The sequence below is a fragment of the Hypanus sabinus genome, chromosome 4 (genome assembly GCF_030144855.1).
Source record: "Hypanus sabinus isolate sHypSab1 chromosome 4, sHypSab1.hap1, whole genome shotgun sequence".
In the NCBI taxonomy this organism is placed as follows: domain Eukaryota; kingdom Metazoa; phylum Chordata; class Chondrichthyes; order Myliobatiformes; family Dasyatidae; genus Hypanus; species Hypanus sabinus.
Window position 1 is genome coordinate 142,363,475 of NC_082709.1, and position 21,111 is coordinate 142,384,585.

The 21,111-nt window shown below is 39.2% G+C and overlaps 1 protein-coding gene across 4 annotated transcripts; it reads right to left on the bottom strand.

Moving 5' to 3' along the window:
* Positions 1-1,608: 1,608 nt before the first annotated feature.
* tiprl (TIP41, TOR signaling pathway regulator-like (S. cerevisiae)) lies at positions 1,609-20,303 on the bottom strand. Of its 4 annotated transcripts, none has more exons than XM_059968227.1 (9): positions 18,411-18,884; positions 16,970-17,266; positions 13,676-13,795; positions 13,000-13,179; positions 12,609-12,705; positions 11,667-11,798; positions 10,170-10,265; positions 4,731-4,793; positions 1,609-2,800 (listed from the first exon to the last, which is right to left on the bottom strand). In XM_059968227.1, the coding sequence occupies exons 3-9, from the start codon at positions 13,777-13,779 to the stop codon at positions 2,624-2,626; spliced, it is 849 nt and encodes a 282-aa protein (XP_059824210.1). In that variant the 5' UTR covers positions 13,780-13,795; positions 16,970-17,266; positions 18,411-18,884; the 3' UTR covers positions 1,609-2,623. The 4 variants fall into 4 exon arrangements, 3 of the variants coding, with proteins under 3 accessions (XP_059824210.1, XP_059824208.1, XP_059824207.1); XR_009511800.1 differs by lacking the exon at positions 16,970-17,266 and adding an exon at positions 4,413-4,609 and having other exon boundaries at positions 2,662-2,800; positions 18,411-18,885; XM_059968225.1 differs by lacking the exons at positions 16,970-17,266; positions 18,411-18,884 and adding an exon at positions 20,196-20,303.
* Between the last annotated feature and the right edge of the window lie 808 nt (positions 20,304-21,111).

Here is a 21,111-nt window from a genome sequence, read left to right on the forward strand (position 1 = left end):
AAAGAACAAATGTGTCCAAGAAAAGAATGTGATCAAATTTGTGGAACATTTTATTGCCATCTCTACTTATTCTTGTAGATAGCCAATTAGGGATGACAGATAGTGTAAATAAATAGAAGACTAATATTAATTGGGGAAGAGATCCAAAGTAAAGTGCATTGTCGCTGACCGAATCAGATCCTCCAAGTTTGGCCTTCCTGGCACGGATTTCTCTCGAGGGCCCAAGAAAAAGGTATGTTAGGGAGTATTCTAGAGTTATGTGAATACAGCAGACATTAATTCAAGCAAAATCAAAGACTAGTTGTTAAGTGAAAGTGCTGAAATAAGAGACAGAAATGAGTGCTATAACGATTACTAAGGAGATGACGTTTGGGAAGCTGAAAGGTTTGAAGGTAGATAAACCACCTGGATTAGGACCCCGGGGTTTTAAAAGAGGTAGCTGAAGAAACTGTGAAGGCAACGTTTCAAGAATCACGAAAATCTGGAATGGTTCCAGAAGACCAGAAGATTGTAAATGTCACTCCACTCTTTAAGGAGGAAGGAAGGCAGTAGAAATAAATTATAAGCCAGCTAGCTGACTTCAGTGGTCAGGAAGATGTTGGGAGTCCATTATTAAGGATGAAGTTTCAGGTTACTTGGAGGCACATGACAAAAGGCCAAAGTCAGTACGGTTTCCTTAAGGGGAAATGTTGCCTGACAAATCTTTTGGAATTCTTTGAGGAAATAACAGGTAGGATAGACAAAGGGGAGTCACTGGATATTGTTTATCTGGATTTTCAGAAAGCCTTTGACAAGGTGCTGCACATGAGGCTGCTTAACAAGAACCCATGGTATTACAGAAAAGATACTAGCATGGATAGAAGATTGGCTGACTGGCAGGAGGCAAAGAGTGGGAATAAAGGGAGCCTTTTCTGGTTGGCTGCCAGTGACTAGTGGTATTCCACTGGTGTCAGTGTTGGGACTGCATCTTTTCACGTTTATGGCTGTGGAGGCCAGAGTACATTTAAAGCAGAGGTTGATATGCTCGATTAGTCAGGGTGTCAAAGGTTACAGAGAGAAGGCTGGAGAATGGGGTTGAGAGGAATAATGAATCAGCCATGATGGAAATGAAGAGCAGACTCAATGGGCCAATGCTCCTATGCTTCATGGTCTTATGGTAAGTTCTCATTGCAGAGTGGTAGGAGACTGGAACAGTGTCATGTGAGGTGTTATAAGCAGATGTTACAACATTTAAGAGCCCTGTAAACAAACCTGTGATCAGTCAACAGTGACTAGAGGGATATAGTCCACTTGCAGATGGATGGGTTTAGTTAGATTGGTATAATTCAAGAAAAATTGCTTTACCTTCATTTGCAAAAGTCCTCTCCAAGAACTTTAATGAATGTCTACAAAAGACCTCAAATTTAAAATATCAACATCAGATTTCTCTTGGTAAGGAGAATCACTAATCCTTAACAAATTTTTCTTAAATTTATTCTATAATCCCACATCCCCAAAACCAATCTAGTAATATTGTTTTTCCTATAAAGCTAACTGTGTAACTAAACTTATTTTCTAATTGGGACAATGGTTATGTATTTTTGTGTTGTTTTTAATAATCTCCCTCAGTAAGATATAATCATTTTATTTCCTCAGAAATTACATAAGCTTTACACAAGTTCTAAATTACAATGCATTTTTTACAATTCATCTGATTGCTTTAAAGCATGGTAGAAATATTTACAATATTCATGAAGTTGAGCAGCGAGTAAAGGAATCACGATCTGGAAAATTGAATTAACTTTTACTTTTGCAGAGTTCATATGCCAAATGGCCTAATATGTAATTATCCACAGTTTTTTTTCTATATTGTATTTCCTTTCGTTAACCCAATGCACCCGAAATGCTGGGATGAACTGGTGGTTTACTTCCATAAATATTAATTGGGCTCATGCAAAAAAAATCTGCACAATTAGTCATGTTTTCAAGTTAAAAAATTTCAGGTCACTTCAAGAATGAACTACTTAGAAATCAATCTTTATTTAAATTACAGTTTACACAGTTTTAGAGAGATCCATTATTGGTTTATAATGACTAGTTATCATTACAAAACTGCACAAATGTAACTTGCTACAAATGACTCCGTTATGTTGATTTGTATGGGCAAATACTGTAACTTACTACAATCTGAGTGCAAGGCAAGAACAAATGTTGTGGCATAGCACTCCGCATATTCCAGTGTTATCAAAATATAATGGTACAGCTTAAGTCTAACTTTTGTATATCTACAAACTTTCTCCTTAATTACAATGACCAGTTATAAATTTCATTCATCCCTTCAGAGTTCAAATTTATTCAAGGTTTCACTGGCAAAAAATTAGAAGCAACAGTAAGGCAGCACATCAAAATCAGACAAAAGCTGCACTGCTGGTTGTACTTTGGCTTCAACTGTAACAAGCCTGAATTGCCAATCAACCCAGTTAATAAATTCTGCCTTCGATAAATTCTGTTTTACAACTGTTAAATCATTACCTGCTGCTTTTTACAAGACATAATTTACTGCAGTAGTTTTCCAGTATATTGACAGTTAAGGATTATACTGGTCCATCAATTAAAAACTTCTTCGGCTTCCGAAAGCAGAATATCACGTTTGTTTTGATTCTCTGTCAGCTGCATCAGAATTAGCACAGATCTGTGTATTTCCAAATACGGTATTGTTGTCCACACCTTCGGGAAATTCCAATTTCTCGCAGATCAGTTGTTTTAGAGGTAAATACTGCGAGATCTCATTTGGATCAGTGAAAAGATATTGTGGAACATTCTGAAAACAAAAAGCATATTGTTTATGTCTGGAGAGCAATCAATACAATGTCTCACCAACCCCATCCAAGATGCTAACATACGAATACATAATATATTCATTTGTTCAGTTCAGACAAAATGGATTAATACATCTACATAAATTACAAAATTGATTTCCATACAAAGGGCAAACTAAGCATTCTTGTGTTATTACTGCACAGACTGCAATATATAGGGGCACATGAAACAGGAGCAGGAGCCGGCCACCTGGCCCATTGAGCCTGCTCAGCCATTCAGTAACATCATGGCTGAACTGCCCATTGACTCAGCTCCATCTACACATCTTTCACCCATAACCTTCAATTGTAGTTATTTATTTAGCAATATGGCACGGAGTAGGCCCTTCCGGCCCTTCAAGACATGCCACCCCAACAATCCCCGGCAAACCCAACTAATCCTACCCTACGTGGGACAATTTACTGTGACCAATTAACCAGCTGGCATGGCTTTGGAACATGGGAGTAAACCTAGGTGAACCTAGGGAAAGCCCATGCATTGCACAGGGAGAACATGCAGACTCCTTAGAGATGGGGCTAGAATTGAACTCCAAACTCATGAACATTCCAATCTGTAACAGCGTTGTGCTAACCACTACGCTAGTGACAATACAGTGATTTGCATCTTGGCCGCAGAAGAATGCTGTTTCATTTGACTGTATTCATGTGTATGTTTGAATGACAAAATAAAAAAAGCTTGAAATTACATAAACACAGTTTTCTGGATTGATTCATTCTTCTACTATGCAAAAATATATGCAACTGTCTTAAGTATATTTAATGAGGTAGCCTCTACTGTTTCACTGGTAAAGAATTCAACAGATTCACTACTCGCTGGGAAAAGCATTACCTCATCTCCAGCCTAGATCTATTCATGTAAGGAGACCAAACTGTACTAGTACTCCAGATACCACCTGACCAGTACTCTGTATGGTTGCAGCACAACTCAATTCCTTAGTTCTTAACTACAAAGAGCTAAGGACTAACATACTAAATATGAATGTTGGATCTTCCTGTTAACAACAAGTGAAAGGTATTTGCAATTCATCTACGCAGTAAAAATGAATTCAGTTATTTCTAAGACAGCTTTTGAAAATTCTGGTTTAAGATGTCATTGGTGAACTTTAGCGACTTCTTGTTGGTGGCCAATGAAACAAAGAAAACAACTAAATACTTGGTTAATCACAATTTTTCTGGTAAATGATCATAACAAACAATAGCCTGTAACTTCCCTTTGGATAGAGGCAATTTGATGTGGCAGTACTGAGATGAGGCAGTGGGCCCCTAGCTGAGTGAGGAAGAGCCAAGGTTCAATTGATTTAAGCATCATGCCAAATCGAAGTGGCAGGCCAAATTAGAAAGGTTAAATTGAGGTGGTGGGGTTCAGGCCCCAGAGTGCATTGAAGCAACCAAACCCAATGTTTGGACATTGATTTAGGCACCAGCCCATATTGAAAAGGTCAGGGCTGAGGTGAGGGACAGGCTGGTTCGGCTCGCTGCTCAGTTCTGTGCTGAACAAAGGGTCTGTGGAATGACTCTTTTTGTGGATTTCAGTTCAGTACACTACTTGCTTACGTTTATTGTTTGCATGACGTGTTTTTTCTTCCTCCACACTCTGCACATTGAGTGTTTGACGTGTTTTTTAAAAAATGGGTTCGCTTGGGTTTCTTTGCTTTGTGGCTGCCTATTAGGAGATGAACGTCAAGGCTGTATAATTATACACACTCTGATAATAAGTGTACACGCACTTTGAAGATATCAACAATTCCGACCTACATTTCAGAATAATCAAAACAGAAGATGAAAAGAATTTTGTAATTCAGTGATGCACTGCCAAATATCTATTAATTTACAGGTTATATCATTTCAAATCACAACTATTAAAGAAGGTACCTGAAGAGCCGATATATAACTTTCCCGGGTACTGTACTCAGAAAGAAGGTAGTTTTTGTCAGCCTAAGGAAGAAAAATCTGTTTAAATAACTAATATTCTTTATTTAAATAATGCAAGTACATTTGATAGTAATTTACTTTTTAAAAAAAATTTACATTATATTTTGGACTTCTGTCTAAATATACAACATAGAGGCTGGTTTCTTATTAAACAGCAAAATACACCAACATTTAATTTCTCTTTGTTCTTTAAGAACTTAGATTTTAAAGAACAAAGAGAAATTAATAATTCCTATTAAAACTGAGATACAATGCATGGGAGTTATGACTTCTTTTAAAAATATAATGTCAGGAACATCAACATCATGTAGGAGGTACAGAAGCATAAAGGCACACACTCAGCGATTCAGGAACAGCTTCTTCCCCTCTGCCATCCAAATCCTAAATGGACAATGAACCATTAAACCCTATCTCACTTCTTTAATATATATTATTCCTTTTTTTTGCGTGATTTTTAATTTATTCAACATACGTATACTGTAATTGATTTACTTATTTTATTTTTCTTCTTTCTTTTTCAATCTTTTTATTGAATTTCATATATATATAAAAAAACAACATAATAATGAATAGGTTATAAATGCATTAGACTTGAAATTAAATTAATAATAGGATAACAATATCCTATTAAAATATCAACAGGAAAACATAGTACATTATCAATCAAGCCTATAATAATTATATGAAAAAAAATAAGAATAATCATCAAAAGAAAAAGAAAAAATTGTAAAAATACAAGCAAAAAATATATATTGAGAAAAAAAATACTAAACTAAACTAACATGGGCAATAATAAGTTTATTTGTATATGATAGTGCCAAAAACTCCGGAACTCCATACCAGAACAAGAATAAACAGAGAGAAGGTCTGGGAGAGGTCAAATTAATTCATATGAAAATGTCGAATGAACGGTCCCCAAGTTTCTTCAAATTTAACTGATGAGTCCAAGCTCAGATAAGAAATAGTTTGAAAGAGCCACTGAAATGTGGTAGGAGGATTTACTTCTTTCCAATTTTGCAATATAGACCTTCTGGCCATTAATGTTACAAAAGCAATCATTCGTCTAATTGAAGGGGAAAACTGATTACCATCCTCATTTGGTATACCAAAAATTGCAGTAATAAAATTTGGTTTCAATTTCATAAATTTTTTACTCTGAAAAACTTTGCTCTTGATAGCCCTATTTTACTTAATTTTTTTTTCAAACCTTCTTTGACAGATCAAGCTTTTAGCATATGGAAAAGGAAAGGTATAAAATGCTTTCGTGATCTCTTTTTTGAAGGTAGTTTGATGTCTTTCGACCAACTTTCCAACAAATTTGAGTTACCTAAATCTAACTTTTTTAGATATCTACAAATCAGAAATTTTTTACATAAAATTCTACTGTCCTTCCCCAATTCAACTTCAATGGACTTTTTAGGTATGATTTTTACCTTAAATCCCTATCAGAAGGGATTAGTGGCTTTTATTTATAATATGATTATGAAGATACAACCAGAAATATCAGGTAGAATTAAACAAGAATGGGAAAAAGAACTTCAATATATCAATAGAAAAATGGGAAAAATTTTTACAAATGGCTAATTCTTCTTCTATATGTGCTAAACATGCTTTAATACAATTTAAAATTGTACATAGAGCTCATATGTCTAAAGATAAACTTGCTCGATTCTACTCTCATATTAACCCTCAATGTGATAGATGTCATTCATATGTGGCTTCATTGACCCATATGTTTTGGTCATGTCCCACCTTATATAATTATTGGAAGGACATATTTGCTACCATTTCCTCAATTTGGAATATCGATTATTTTGTTTTTAATTCTTCTATATTCATGTATGGCATTGGACTGCTGCTGCTAAGTTAACAAATTTCATGACACATGCCAGTGATAATAAACCTAATTCTGATTTTTCCTTTCTTTATGTGGAATGAGTATTTACAAAATTTTCAGCTTTTAGATGCTCAGCATCTGAAACACTATTGTGTTCAACAATGAACAGAAATATATTGGAACTTTTAAAACTTCAATACTTAAATTTTCCCTTAGTAATACAAATTACATTTTGAAAATCTTGAGACAACAATAAGTGAAAATTATTAATCCCTCTCTAATTTATCTATACTGATCAAACCTACGTTATTCAATTATTTCAATTTTTTTCAAATGATCTCACACATTTCTCAGCACTTCAACCAGGGATTAAGACACTGAATAGAGGATTCAAGATTAACAACACTAAAGAGCAATACAAAAAATGTATCTTAAAAAGTCACATCTAAAAAATTAAAATAGAAGACTTCTAAAACCATGTAATAAAAACTGTCAAACACAGCATGCACCTCTTGCAAAAGATCAATCTCAGCCTTGGTAAGATATACCAGGGTGGTAGATAATATAAAATTATAACCCAAATTGTTTACGTGATAGAGGAAGATAAATTCAGCTCCAAAACTAGACTATTACGGATTTAAATAGAATATTGTTTTTTAATTATAGCCATACTCTAATGCATAAAATAGTTATTTTATATATAAACCCCTTTTCCAGAAAAGTTGGGATATTTTCCAAAATGCAATAAAAACAAAAATCTATGATATGTTAATTCACATGAACCTTTATTTAACTGACAAAAGTACAAAGAAAAGATTTTCAATAGTTTTACTGACCAACTTAATTGCATTTTTTAAATATACACAAATTTAGAATTTGATGGCTGCAACACACTCAACAAAAGTTGGGACAGAGTTAAAACAAGATTGAAAAGTGCACAGAATATTCAACTAACACCAGTTTGGAAGACTCCACATTAAGCAGGCTAATTGGTAGCATGTGAGATATCATGCCTGGGTATAAAAGTAGCATCCATCAAAGGCTCAGTCTTTGCAAGCAAGGATGGGTCGTGGCTCACCCCTTTGTGCCAAAATTTGTGAGAGAATTGTTAGTCAGTTCAAAAGGAACATTTCCCAATGTAAGATTGCAGAGAATTTAGGTCTTTCAACATCTACAGTACATAATATTGTGAAAAGATTCAGAGACATCTCAGTGCGTAAAGGGCAAGGTCGGAAACCACTGTTGAATGCGCGTGATCTTCGAGCCCTCAGGCGGCACTGCCTAAGAAACTGTCATGCTACTGTGACAATTATAGCCACCTGGGCTCGGGAGTACTTCGGAAAACCATTGTCACTTCACACAGTCCGTCGCTGCATCCAGAAATGCAACTTGAAACTGTATTACGCAAGGAGGAAGCCATACATCAACTCTATGCAGAAACGCCGGCGAGTTCTCTGGGCCCGAGCTCATCTGAGATGGACCGAAAGACTGTGGAACCATGTGCTGTGGTCAGATGAGTCCACATTTCAGCTACTTTTCGGAAAAAACCGGCATCCAGTTCTCCGTGCCAAAGATGAAAACAACCATCCTGATTGTTATCAGCGAAAGGTTCAAACGCCAGCATCTGTGATGGTATGGGTGAGTTGCATGTATGTGAAGGTACCATTGACTCTGAGGCGTATGTTAGGATTTTAGAGAGACATATGTTGCCATCAAGATGACGTCTCTTCCCGGGACGTCCATGCTTATTTCAGCAGGACAATGCCAGACCACATTCTGCAAGGCTACAACAGCGTGGCTTTGTAGACACAGAGTGCGTGTGCTTGACTGGCCTGCTGCCAGTCCTGATCTATCTCCTATTGAAAATGTATGGCGCATCATGAAGAGGAGAATCAGACAACGGAGACCACGGACTGTTGAGCAGCTGAAATATCAAGCAAGAATGGACAAAACTTCCAATTGCAAATCTACTACAATTAGTATCCTCAGTTCCAAAACGATTAAAAAGTGTTAATAAAAGGAAAGATGATGTAACACAATGGTAAACATGCCTCTGTACCAACTTTTGTTGAGTGTGTTGCAGCCATCAAATTCTAAATTTGTGTATATTTACAAAATACAATTAAGTTGGTCAGTAAAGCTATTGAAAATCTTTTCTTTGTACTTTTGTCAGTTAAATAAAGGTTCACTTGAATTAACATACCAGAGATTTTTGTTTTTATTCCATCTTGGAAAATATCCCAACTCTTCTGGAAATGGAGCTTGTACATTGCAAGTTCCCACGAACACTAATGCAAAAACAATCAGATAATCTGATTTCAGAATGGTTGAGACACTCAGATAACCTCCCTGAACTTCTTCAAAATAATACCCTGGGATTTTTTTTGCATCCAATTGGAGGCCTTGTAGGTAGCACTTCAAAAAGCGTAACTTTCCTTTGTTTATGCAGATTTACATGATTTAGTACCAAACTCAGAGATGAGAGCACAACATAGTCATAGCTGTTACCCATCAAAGAATAAAATTTCTAAACAAATTATGAACTATCTAATCCAAACCTGAAAATAGCCAAACATTCTGTAATGAGTAGGAGAAAGTGTAGCAAGTTACAATACTTCGGGGTGAATTCATGCAGCATTGGATTGGGGATGATCTAATCATAATTACCCAGTAATCCTGTTTAATAGTCAAACCAAAAGTACATAGGATAATTAAGGAGTGACAGGTTCGCATATCACAAGTTTAAAATTGCAGATTGAATGCATTAAGCTAATCAGAAATTGATGAATTGCTTAACTTTAATATTATCCTACTAAAAATGAAGAATAAAACAAATCTGTTTATCCATTCTCTCCTCTACATCGGAGACACCAAAGAAAGATAGAGGGATCACTTCTATTGAGCACCTTTTTGTACTGTCCACCACAAAAGGCAAAATCTTCTAGAGGCTACTCATTTCAATTTGACTTCCCATTCTGACACGTCTGTCCATGAACTCCTTAACTGCCATGATTAGGCCAAACTCAGGTTAGAGAAGAAACACTTCACACCAGTAGTCCCCAACCTGATGGCAACCTATAGGAATTACTGGAAGTCAATTTCTCTGAACTTCCAGTAATTTCTCCCCTCCCTTCTTCTCTCTTTTTCCATTCCGCATTTTGGTTTCCTTCTCATCCTTTCTTTTCTCCTAACCTATCCATCAGCTCCTTCTGGTTCCCTCCTTTCCTTTCTTCCTTCCATGGTCCATTCTCCTCTCCTATGAGTTTCCTCTTTCAGCTATCCCTTCCCAGCTTCCAACTTCACCCACCTTCCCCCTCATTTAGATTATTCTATCATCTGCCAGTTTGTACTCCTTCCCCATCCCACAACTTGTTTTGCTTCTCCCCTCTTTCTTTCTAGTCATAATGAAGGGTCTCGGCCTACAATTTCCACCATTTATTCCCCTCCATAAATGCTGCATCATCTGCTGAGTTCCTTCAGCATTTTGTGTGTGTTATACAAGATTTTCAGCTGTGGAGTCTCTTTTATTTATCCATTCTTACCTCATGATAAACTCTTGTGTCATTTGTTCGAATGAGTACACCATCAACTCTCAAGAAAAATCTCAACAGAACAAAGAAACTAGATGGCATCACTCTCTGGAAAAGGAAAGTGAAATAATTAATCATACTAAACACATCAATCTCAATTTCCTATGCCACAGGAACTTAGTGAACAATTCCATATTTCTTTTATATATCTGAGTTATAGTTTAATAGAAAATTGTTCTGACAAAGAAATTAATGTGTATCGCAACAAAATATAATTTCAAACAAAGAATGACTCCTTTTAAACAAATAAACACAGGTGAACCTTAGCAATTTTTTAAACTGCAGAATAGCCGGCTGAACAATCTTGTCTTCCTATTTTCTTGAAAGTACTATCCTTTTTGTAAACAAAACTTTTAACTTAAATTCACCAAGATTTAAAATTTCAACAGAAAAAAGACATCTTAACCATAGATTGGGAAAACACCATACACAGAAACAATACGTCAGAAGTTTTTGAAGAGCATAAGGATTAGAACGTAGACCATAAGATACAGGAACAGAACTAGGGTATTCAGCCCATCAAGTCTGCTCCACCATTTCATCATGGTGGATCCATTATACCTCAATCTCCTGCCTTCTCCCCGTATACTTTCATGCCTTGACTAATCAAAAATCTAACAACCTCTGCCTTAAGTATACCCAATGACAGCCTCCACAGCCACCTGTGGCAATGAATTCCACAGATTCACCACTCTCTGGCTAAAGAAATTCCTCTTCATCTCCATTCTAAAAGGATGCCCCTCTATTCTGAGATTGTGTCCTCAGGTCGTAAGACTTCCCCACTATAGGAAACACCCTCTCCCTATCTCTCTTTCAAAATTCGATAGAATGAGTGGTGCCCTCATTGAAACATCTGAATTCCAGTGAGTACAGGCCCAAAACCATCAAACACACTTCATAGGACAAGCCTTTCAATCCCAGGCTTGAATGTTCATTTTTGTGAACATCCTTTGAATCCTCTCCAATGTCAACAGTTTTCTTAGATAAGGGTTCCAAAACTGCTCACAATTCTCCATAAGGCCTTTCCAGTGCTTTATATCCTAGTCCTCTTGAAATGAAAGCTAACAATGTATTTTCCTTCCTCACCACTGACTCATCCTGTAAAAATTAACCTTTAAGGAACCCTGGACCTCAGATTTCTAGTATCAAAATAAAAGGCCTGGGCTGCAATAACTAAGTCACACTGAAGGACATATTATTAAAACACCTCAGGCAAGTTAACACCAACTCCATATGGTTTATGGACGTGATATAAATAATTTCTACCAATAAACCATCACAAAATTATCATAGTGCATTTTCAACATTTGCTTAGTGGATTATTAGTTAATAAACAGTTTTCATTGTTCTGATGCTCTTAGCTGAATAATAATTTATTTTAGCTTGCTTTGCAATAAGGGATGGGTACTATTTTTCCTCAAGAGGAAACTGACATATAATACATCTTACCACTTTTACACTCAGCATGGAAACACCATGATCATGAAGTTCATCTTCAAACAACAGAACTTCTTCAAAATACATGATTTGCTCTCTTGTTTTCAACTTCTCCAAATCAATGCGTTCAGTTGTGGGAGTGACCTACAAGAGATGAATATATACAATTCATCCAAAAGAAGAATGACAATTGATTGTTTAACTGGTTACATTTATGTAGCAGCTTTAACTTACAAAACATCTTAAGTTGCTTCTCAAAAGAATGAAATAATTCAGCAAAATGTGACACCACACAGTAAGGAAAATAGTCAATAGGAAAAAAGTAGGGAAAATGGTCAATAGTGTGTTCAAAAAGATAGATTTGTTGGACAGAAGAAGGTGGCGGGGAATTGGTAACAGAGTTTGGGGACTTGGCAGCTAAAAGGTAGAGAGAGTAGATTCAAGAGACCTGGACTAAAAAGTTCATTTAAAGGTTGGCTCAGACGAAACGGGCATTGAGGATGAATTTTAATACAGAATATGTTATAGTTTAAATGCATAGTCCAAAGCTCATCTCAATCAAAAGTAACATAACACACCGAACAACTTAGTTCAGCTTCCAATAACTATAGTATGGAGTAGCAGTGAGTACCATATAAAATGGATTCTCTTTCCATTATGGTGGTGCTGAATATCCTGTGGAAACTAATTTTCTGCTTTACAATGTTGAGAAATAGGAAGGGTCAAAGAATAAGGCAGTTATTCAAAGCAGAAAATACTGGCAAAACATAGCAGGTAATGCAACATCTGTGGAAAGAAAAAGTATTGATGGTCTCTCATAGAATAGGTATCTATTATCTTTGCATCACATTAAATGACACATGTTTAACGATTGCTCATTCGGCCAAGTATACTCCTCTAAAAAGAGCCTTAAAGATCGCTGACATAGTAAGGAGAGTGGAATTAACAGCTTACCTTCAGCTTTAAATTATCACCAAATAATGTTCCTTTATAGTGTGTGGTAAATGTCCAGTCATAAGGTTTAACAATCTTTGAGTGTTCAGAATCCGCCCTGAGATTAAAATAATTGTGCAGTTTTAAAATAATGCAAAAATATAATCATTTAATAAGCAATCAGATTTCAAAATATCCCTTCTGAGAACTAGAATAATCATGAAATCCATAAGATACATCTTTAGTTAAATTCCTCATAATTAAAATCAAATTTTAATGCCTGAAAAATAATCAGAAACTCCAAAAGGTAAATCCAGATATATTTGATCAAATATCTGAACAATCACCATACTGCCAAAAACATGTTTAGTTCCAAAAGCAATGTTCATCATTTGCACTGTTATTTGCTCACCTGCTCTCCTGCCAAGCCTCTGCACATGCTACTTTAACTGTACCATGTCCATTATCGACTGTCCTCAAGGCATCTGTTGCATTAAATACAATGCCGAATCCACCAGCATGTTGAACCCTTAAAACATTATCACCAAACAACATCTCTGGAAGGGAATGCATCTTCATTTCTTCAGCTAACCTGTTGGTTCAGATTACATTATGAAAAAGCTTAACAATAAAATGCATTTAAGTTTAAGAGTCTGTACAAACTCACAAATTTGTCCATTTTTGTATTTGCAGATTGTTATCTTTTGTATGTACATTGGTTGTTGGTCTTAGTCATGTGATCATTTTCACTGATTATATTGTGTTACTTTGTATCTACTGTGAATGTCCACAAGATAATGAATCTCTGCAGTATATGTTGATATACATGTACTTTGATAATAAATTTACTTTGAATTTTGTTCTATATTTGAATTCAAATTTAAGCACATACCACCAAGCATGGAAAATAAAGAATATAAGATAATAATCATTTATCATTGTGGATAAGTTTATAGATTTCTTGAAAATTGAGGGAATAACATACTACATTCATCAATAATTGAATACACTGATCCAGAATATTAAAATACCATAAGTTAATAAATACATTCAGTTTAAAAAAATGAAAGATGATTCTAATTTATTACTTCTCAATATCCTTTGATTTCATAATATGACTTTTGTTAGCAGTGAGCTTCCATGGTCCAAAGTTAAATTCTTGTTTGCTGTTTTTGAAACTTTGCGTTGTCATAATGGCCAAGTGTCAGCTAAAATTCAAGAAAAAAAATCACAGTTACTATTTGATTTATCCCAGCTATACCACATATGCAAAATAATAATGCAAACATTAAATTATGTACCTAAACATCTGTTCAGTGATTACAGCAATGAACATTGAGATCAGTAAGATTCTTGTAATCCAAGATAGTTTTGATGTAAAATTAATTGTATTTGACTTATTAGGTTTTGCAGAACTTCTTTTTTGAGAGCTATGTGAAGAAGCTGATCAGGCAATAGACTTCAACTTACTCTGAGAGCTCCAAAAATGTAATTTCAGACTGCTGTTGGACAAAAGGAACTATGGTCTAGTGGATTTGAATGAATCAAGGACAGAGAAGCAGTCAAACTAACTGTCTTTGTTTCCCCAGTTTGTGAACTCTGAACTTGTTCTTGCTCTGTGATAATCTAATCAGATTGGACACAAGGCGCTTCAGGTAATGACCTGCTAAACTTGAGACCATTCTCAAATGAGCAGCTATTTATTATGTAAAATTCAAAATATTGCAGAATATTAATAGCTCAGGTTGGCTATTTGGAAGTTTGCTTGTTCACCAAGCTTGGCAAAATGTTTGCAAATGTTCCAGCTCCAATCGAGAAGCCATCAACAGTGCGCAGCTGAGAGTACTGTCTCCTCAGAATGCCGGATTATATACTCCTTCAGAGTCCGAATGGATATTGATTACACATCTTGATCCAACCGGCTGGTTCAAAGCACTTTAGTTCAGCAGTGGAAGATTCTGATTGGCTAGCTTCGAGGGAGGTCCATTGGAAGTGTTTGTTTTGCTGTCCAGACCCCACAATTACTGGTAATTCATTGATCGCTGATGTTATTGATTCTCCTTTCTCCATAAGAGCTCATATACCGGATCTATGTTAATGTATTTGTAAATGGATCCTTCAATAGAGAACCACACTTCGAGAAATTTTCACTCTTTTTTGGTTCTTGAGTCAACACTCTGGTTGTCGTCCAGTTGAAATGGTGTCCTTCGTTTTCATGAGCTGATACTAGCAAGAGTGGGTCGTGCCTTCTGCTCGCTAGCTGATGCTCACATAGCCTAGTTGATAGTTTTCTTCTTGTTTGACCAATGTAGTATTTGTCCCTGTCACTACATTGGATTTTGTAGATAACATTTGTTCTATCAGTCACATTTTGTTGCGCTTTGAGTTTTGATAGGTTCCTCCTCAAAGTTGCTGTCAGTTTGATATTGGGTTTGATACTGTGATATTGGGTTGCTGAAGCAGCTTGCTGCCAATCCCAAAACCTTCTTTATGTACGGCAATACAATTCATGTATTCATCGTTCGTGTACACTGTAGGAGACCAACTATTGTGGATGTAAGCTTCCCCACAGACACATGGAGATTCAAAATGGGACTATGAGGAATAGATGGTCCGCAGTAGAAACTCCTTTTTAACTGGTATTATATTTTCTGTTCTTCAATTGTTCATGAAAGGTCAGGAAAACTGTGTGCACACAGGTATTGGTTGTCTAAGTACACACGTTCTTCAGTTGAGACAATAAAGGTATTTGTCGGTAAATTCAGATTCTCTCTATGCCTTTCTGATCATTATTACAAGGAGTGATTCTTGTGACAGAATTGGTGCCCTTGTTGGGGGTTTAAGGATAAATCTCTTCGTTCAGTAGGAGACTCGAGTTGGACCATGTGAGTGAGGTAGAGAGAGATCTGGGGCTGGATGATGAGCTGTTACTTATCCAGGATGAAGAATTCAGGAAATTCTGCAAATCCAAAGGACTTAATTGTTTTGATTGGAGGGGATACCTCCAGAAATGTGTGTTGGGGGAGTAGACGCAATATGAGGAGTCCGTCAATCACCTGGCTGCAAAGGGAAAACTGCTGGGGATGCCCGTTGGAAAATTGCCCAAGGGAAGCTGTCGGGCAGGAAGCTTAAACAATTACAAACACTAGCAGCAGTTGGCTATTTAATTGAGGATTTAATTGAATTACGACAGAATGACAAAACAGAAAGGCACAGGTTAGAAACAGAAAACGAATATCAGCCTGAAGCAGAAGCTGAATGAGACAGGTTACAAAAGGAAATTCTACGATATCAGCAAAAAGCAGAAGCCAAGTGAGGTAGGTTACGACAGAAATCCTAGAAAACCAGCATAAAAGAGAAACAGAGCAGGAGGGGTTAGAAGAACACAAAAGGATCCTAAAGGAGGTAGAGAAAGGGTTACTGATTTACAGGGTCAGAGAGATATGGACGATGCATATGAACCAGCTTCAGTTGAAGTGTGAGAAGTTACTTAAAGAAGAAAGTTAACAAGAGGAAGCAGCTGCAAAAGATGAAGTGGAAGGATTAAGGAAACAGTGTAAAGATGGCTATGAAAGCAATTCAGAAATCAACACAGGAAAGGAAGAGTAACACTAGCAATCCTGCAAAGTGTTTAAATCAGATACTACACTTGCAGGACCAACTTGCTGCACAAATAGGAATACTATATGCTTTTGGATCTGAAAGGGGGAGGAAGTTACTAGATACGGTTATAATAATTATGAAGCACCATTTCCAAAGGAACTCCCACCGACAACCTACCAATGGGAGCCAGTGCTACCACCTGCACAATTGGCACCCCTAGTCACTATCGGGGTGGGGGAAGGGGGAAGAACCGGAAGAGGAAATCAGAATTACAATATAACGTACACTACACTATTGTAACATATCAACTCCTGCCTGAGGAGTGACATTGATCTGCTCCAGTTTGCCTACAAGTCAACAGCAGATACCACTTCATTGGCCCTTCACTCAACCCTGGAACATCTGGACAGTGAAGATACATACATCATTATGCTCTTCATTGACTACAGCTCAGCATTCGAAATTATCATCTCTCAAAACCAATTAATAAGCTCCAAGACCTAAACCACAATTATCCCCTTTGTGCAACTGGATCCTACACTTTTCACTTGCTGACCTGAGTCAGTTCAGATTGGCAACAACATCTCCTCTACGATTTCTTGTCAGCAGCACAAGGTTGTGTGCTTAGCCCCCTGCTCCACTCTCTTTACAACTATGATTATGTGGCTAAACACAGATCCAATGCCATATTCAAGTTTGCTTATGAAATTACTAGATACCTTGTCATAGGCAGAATGAAGGATATTGGAAACTGGCTGAGTAGTACTATAACGACTTACTACTCAATGTCAGCAAAACCAAAGAGCTGTGAATTGACTTCTGGAGGAGGAAACCAGAGGTCCATAAGACAGTCCTCATCAGGAGGTCAGAGGTGGAGAGGGTCAGCAACTTCAAGTTCCTCGGCATTATCATTTCAGAAGATCTGTCCTGGATCCAGACCTTAACTTCCAACCTAAAGAAAGCACAGTTGTGCCTCCATTTTCTTCTAAGTTTGTGAAGATTCAGCATGTCATCTAAAACTTTGACAAACTTCTGTAGATGTACAGTGGAGAGTCTACTGATTGTTGCATCATAACCTGGTATAGAAACATTAAAGCCCTTGATCATAAAAGCCTACAAAAAGCAATGGATACAGCCCAGTCTATCGCAAGTAAAGTCCTCCCCACCATTGAGCATAGCATCTCAACAAGGAGTATAGGAAAGCAACATCCATCAAGGACCTCCCCCCCACCCCCAGACATACTCTCATACTCGCTTCTCACTGCTGCCATCAAGAAGGAGATACAGGAGCCTCAGGACCCACATCACCAGGTTCAGGGATGGTTATTACCCCTTAACGATCAGGCTCTTGAACCGGAGGGGATAAATTCACTTACCCCAACAATGAAATGTTTGCACAACTCATGGTCACACTTTCAAGGACTCATCTCAAGTTCTCGATATTTATTATTATTTTGTTTGTTTTATTTTTTGTATTTGAACAATTTAATGTCTTTTGCACATTGGATGTTTGTCCATATTGTTGTGTGCAGCTTTTCTATTGCTTTTGATTCTATTGTTGTTTCTTTGTACGTATTGTGAATTCCTACAATAAAATGAATCTTAGGGTTGAGTATAGCGACGTTTGTATTTCAAAGTTCAAAAGATCAAAGTAAATTTATTATCAAAGTACTTATAACACCATATACAACCCTGAGATTCATTTTCTTGCGGGCATACACAGTAAATCCAAGAAACTTAATAAAATCAATGAAAGGCCTTTTATAAAGAACCTACTTTGAACGTTTGCCATATGCTCCATTTCCTACCACTTTCCAAAGACAAGCTGGCAGATCACTGTAAACTAACCCTCAAGGTAGGCAAGTAGCAAAAGATTGGGAAAACAAGGGTGCTGATGGCTATGGACTTGCAACACTTCTCTGTATTGAAATATCCCAAGTGACAGCATTGTAATTTGCAGGTACCAAACAGAGTAAGTATATTCACAAAAACTAAAAAAAACTCAACAATGGGATATTTAAACCATATTGCAGTCTGGACTCTGTCCAATGTTATATCCAGGGACCATGCCAGCAGAGTTCTTTCCAATCCACTTTCTTCATAGTCGTTTCCAATCCAGCTACTACTGGACTCATCATCATCCAAATACTATCCAACAATTGCTGCAATTTACCCATATTGAGAATATCATCACTCAGTCTCCATATGAATAGCACCTACCAATCTATCTTCTGTTCGCCTCGTAACCAATGTTATTATCCTGGTGATATGATTCTACCACACACTATCCTAATTTTACCCAACAAACTTCTCTGTTTTATTTGAAACCACACACTCAATTCCATAATCTTCTACCAACTTCTTTACTCACTCGTTTAATTCACTTGAATAATTTTAAAGTGCCCTGTCTCCTTTGGACAATCTTTGCCCCTTCTAATGCCATCCCAATCTCTTTATGTCTACTGTATTTTTTTCAATGTCCTATTATCACTAGCAGTTCTTTTTTTTTGATGTACTGGTAACCACCCAATCTTTTTTTCTCCTCTTTCCCCATCACTCCCAAATCATACCAATCCCTCCCCTTCACACACCTCCATCTTCCTATTTCCTTCCCTTTTCTGACTCCTTTGCTCCTCTGATCCTTGCACACCCTGACCACCCCCTCACCTTCCTTCCCTTACCCTGGCCTCATCCGTCATCCTCCTCCCCTTCCCCTCATCCGACACCCTCCTCCTCCCCTCACCCATCACCCTCTCCTTCCCCTCCTTTCACCTCACCCATCAATCTCCTTCCCCTCCCCTCGCCTCACCCGTCACCCTCCTCCCCTCCCCACGCCTCGCCCGTCACCCTCCTTCCCTTCCTCTCCTCACGCCTCGCCTGTCACCCTCCTCCCCTCCCCTCCTTTCCTCTCCTCACGCCTCGCCCGTCACCCTCCTTCCCCTCCTCTCCTCACGCCTCGCCCGTCACCCTCCTCCCCTCCCCACGCCTCGCCCGTCACCCTCCTTCCCCTCCTCTCCTCACGCCTCGCCCGTCACCCTCCTCACGCCTCGCCCGCCACCCTCCTTCCCCTCCCCTCCTCTCGCCCGCCACCCTCCTTCCCTTCCCCTCCTCTCCTCACGCCTCGCCCGCCACCCTCCTTCCCCTCCCCTCCTCTCGCCCGCCACCCTCCTTCCCTTCCCCTCCTCTCCTCACGCCTCGCCTGCCACCCTCCTTCCCCTCCTCTCCTCACGCCTCGCCTGCCACCCTCCTTCCCCTCCCCTCCTCTCGCCCGCCACCCTCCTTCCCTTCCCCTCCTCTCCTCACGCCTCGCCTGCCACCCTCCTTCCCCTCCTCTCCTCACGCCTCGCCCGTCACCCTCCTCCCCTCCCCTCCTTTCCTCTCCTCACGCCTCGCCCGTCACCCTCCTTCCCCTCCTCTCCTCACACCTCGCCCGTCACCCTCCTCCCCTCCCCACGCCTCGCCCGTCACCCTCCTTCCCCTCCTCTCCTCACGCCTCGCCCGCCACCCTCCTTCCCCTCCCCTCCTCTCGCCCGTCACCCTCCTCCCCTCCCCTCCTCACGCCTCGCCCGTCACCCTCCTCCCCTCCCCTCCTCACGCCTCGCCCGTCACCCTCCTCCCCTCCCCACGCCTCGCCCGTCACCCTCCTTCCCCTCCTCTCCTCACGCCTCGCCCGTCACCCTCCTCCCCTCCCCACGCCTCGCCCGTCACCCTCCTTCCCCTCCTCTCCTCACGCCTCGCCCGCCACCCTCCTTCCCCTCCCCTCCTCTCGCCCGCCACCCTCCTTCCCTTCCCCTCCTCCTCACGCCTCGCCTGCCACCCTCCTTCCCCTCCTCTCCTCACGCCTCGCCTGCCACCCTCCTTCCCTTCCCCTCCTCTCCTCACGCCTCGCCTGCCACCCTCCTTCCCTTCCCCTCCTCTCCTCACACCTCGCCTGCCACCCTCCTTCCCTTCCCCTCCTCTCCTCACGCCTCGCCTGCCACCCTCCTTCCCTTCCCCTCGCCTCACCGCCTCCCTGCGCTCAGATCCGACGCGCCGCCGTTGCTCTGGAGTTTTCTCGAGGCCGGGTCCGACGTGATTCCAGCCCGGTATCACCCACTTCCCGACAGAGAGTTCCGCTTTCTCACATTACAGTCCCTCGGGACAAAGAGGACAACTTCATCGTAAAATTAATAAAAATATTCAAAACACTTTACCTCTTGGCTTTTTCCTGTTTGTGATTTCAATTATGAAAAACATTCAATAATTGTCTGAGGTCCTTCTGCTTAAAGTGTCCGTTGGGACCGGAATCAAAGAGAAAAAATGTTTGTGATAAAATCCAGGGGGTGGCTATAGAATACAGATCTATTTCTTTCCGTGCAATGACTCTCCTTAGCACTAACTTTTGACTGATAACTTACCCATGAACATTGATTTGTTGCTCTCTCCGCAAAGTGAATATGCAAGTTAACCACCACTGACCGTGTGTCTTTATTTATCTGATATGTAGTTGCACAGACTTGAACACATTGGCGACGAGTACAAACCTGAATGTCAGCGAGTATCACCAACTGCACCGACAGTTACAAGATGACAGAACACGGAGGAAGGGGGAGAGACAGCGAGAGGAAAGAGTGAACCAGTACAGAGAAGGCTATCACGGATGCTAGCACAAGGATGCGTGAGTGACAGTGCACAGTACATAGTGAGAGCCGCACAACTAGCCAAACAGAAGTGAAAATAACATGATGATGGCCTTAGTCGGGAAAGTTGACATACTTAATAGTGCTAATGAGGACTGAGAATCGTATAAAGAGAGGGTTGAACTGTATTATAATGCTAACGATGTGGATGAAGAAAAGCAAGTCTCCACACTTCTTAGCTTAATGGGTGCTAGAACATACAGTCTCTTACGCAATTTAGTAACTTCTGAAAGCCAGCAATC

Bases quoted from the DNA above. Each gene is read 5' to 3' on its own strand.
- tiprl (XM_059968225.1), bottom strand. From the start codon at position 13,779: ATGACAACGCAAAGTTTCAAAAACAGCAAACAAGAATTTAACTTTGGA. The intron at 12,706-12,999 runs GTGAGCAAATAA...TTTTAATCTCAG, and splicing joins GAGGCTTGGCAGGAGAGCAG to GGCGGATTCTGAACACTCAA. The intron at 2,801-4,730 runs GTACCTTCTTTA...TTTTGTTTTCAG, and splicing joins GTTATATATCGGCTCTTCAG to AATGTTCCACAATATCTTTT.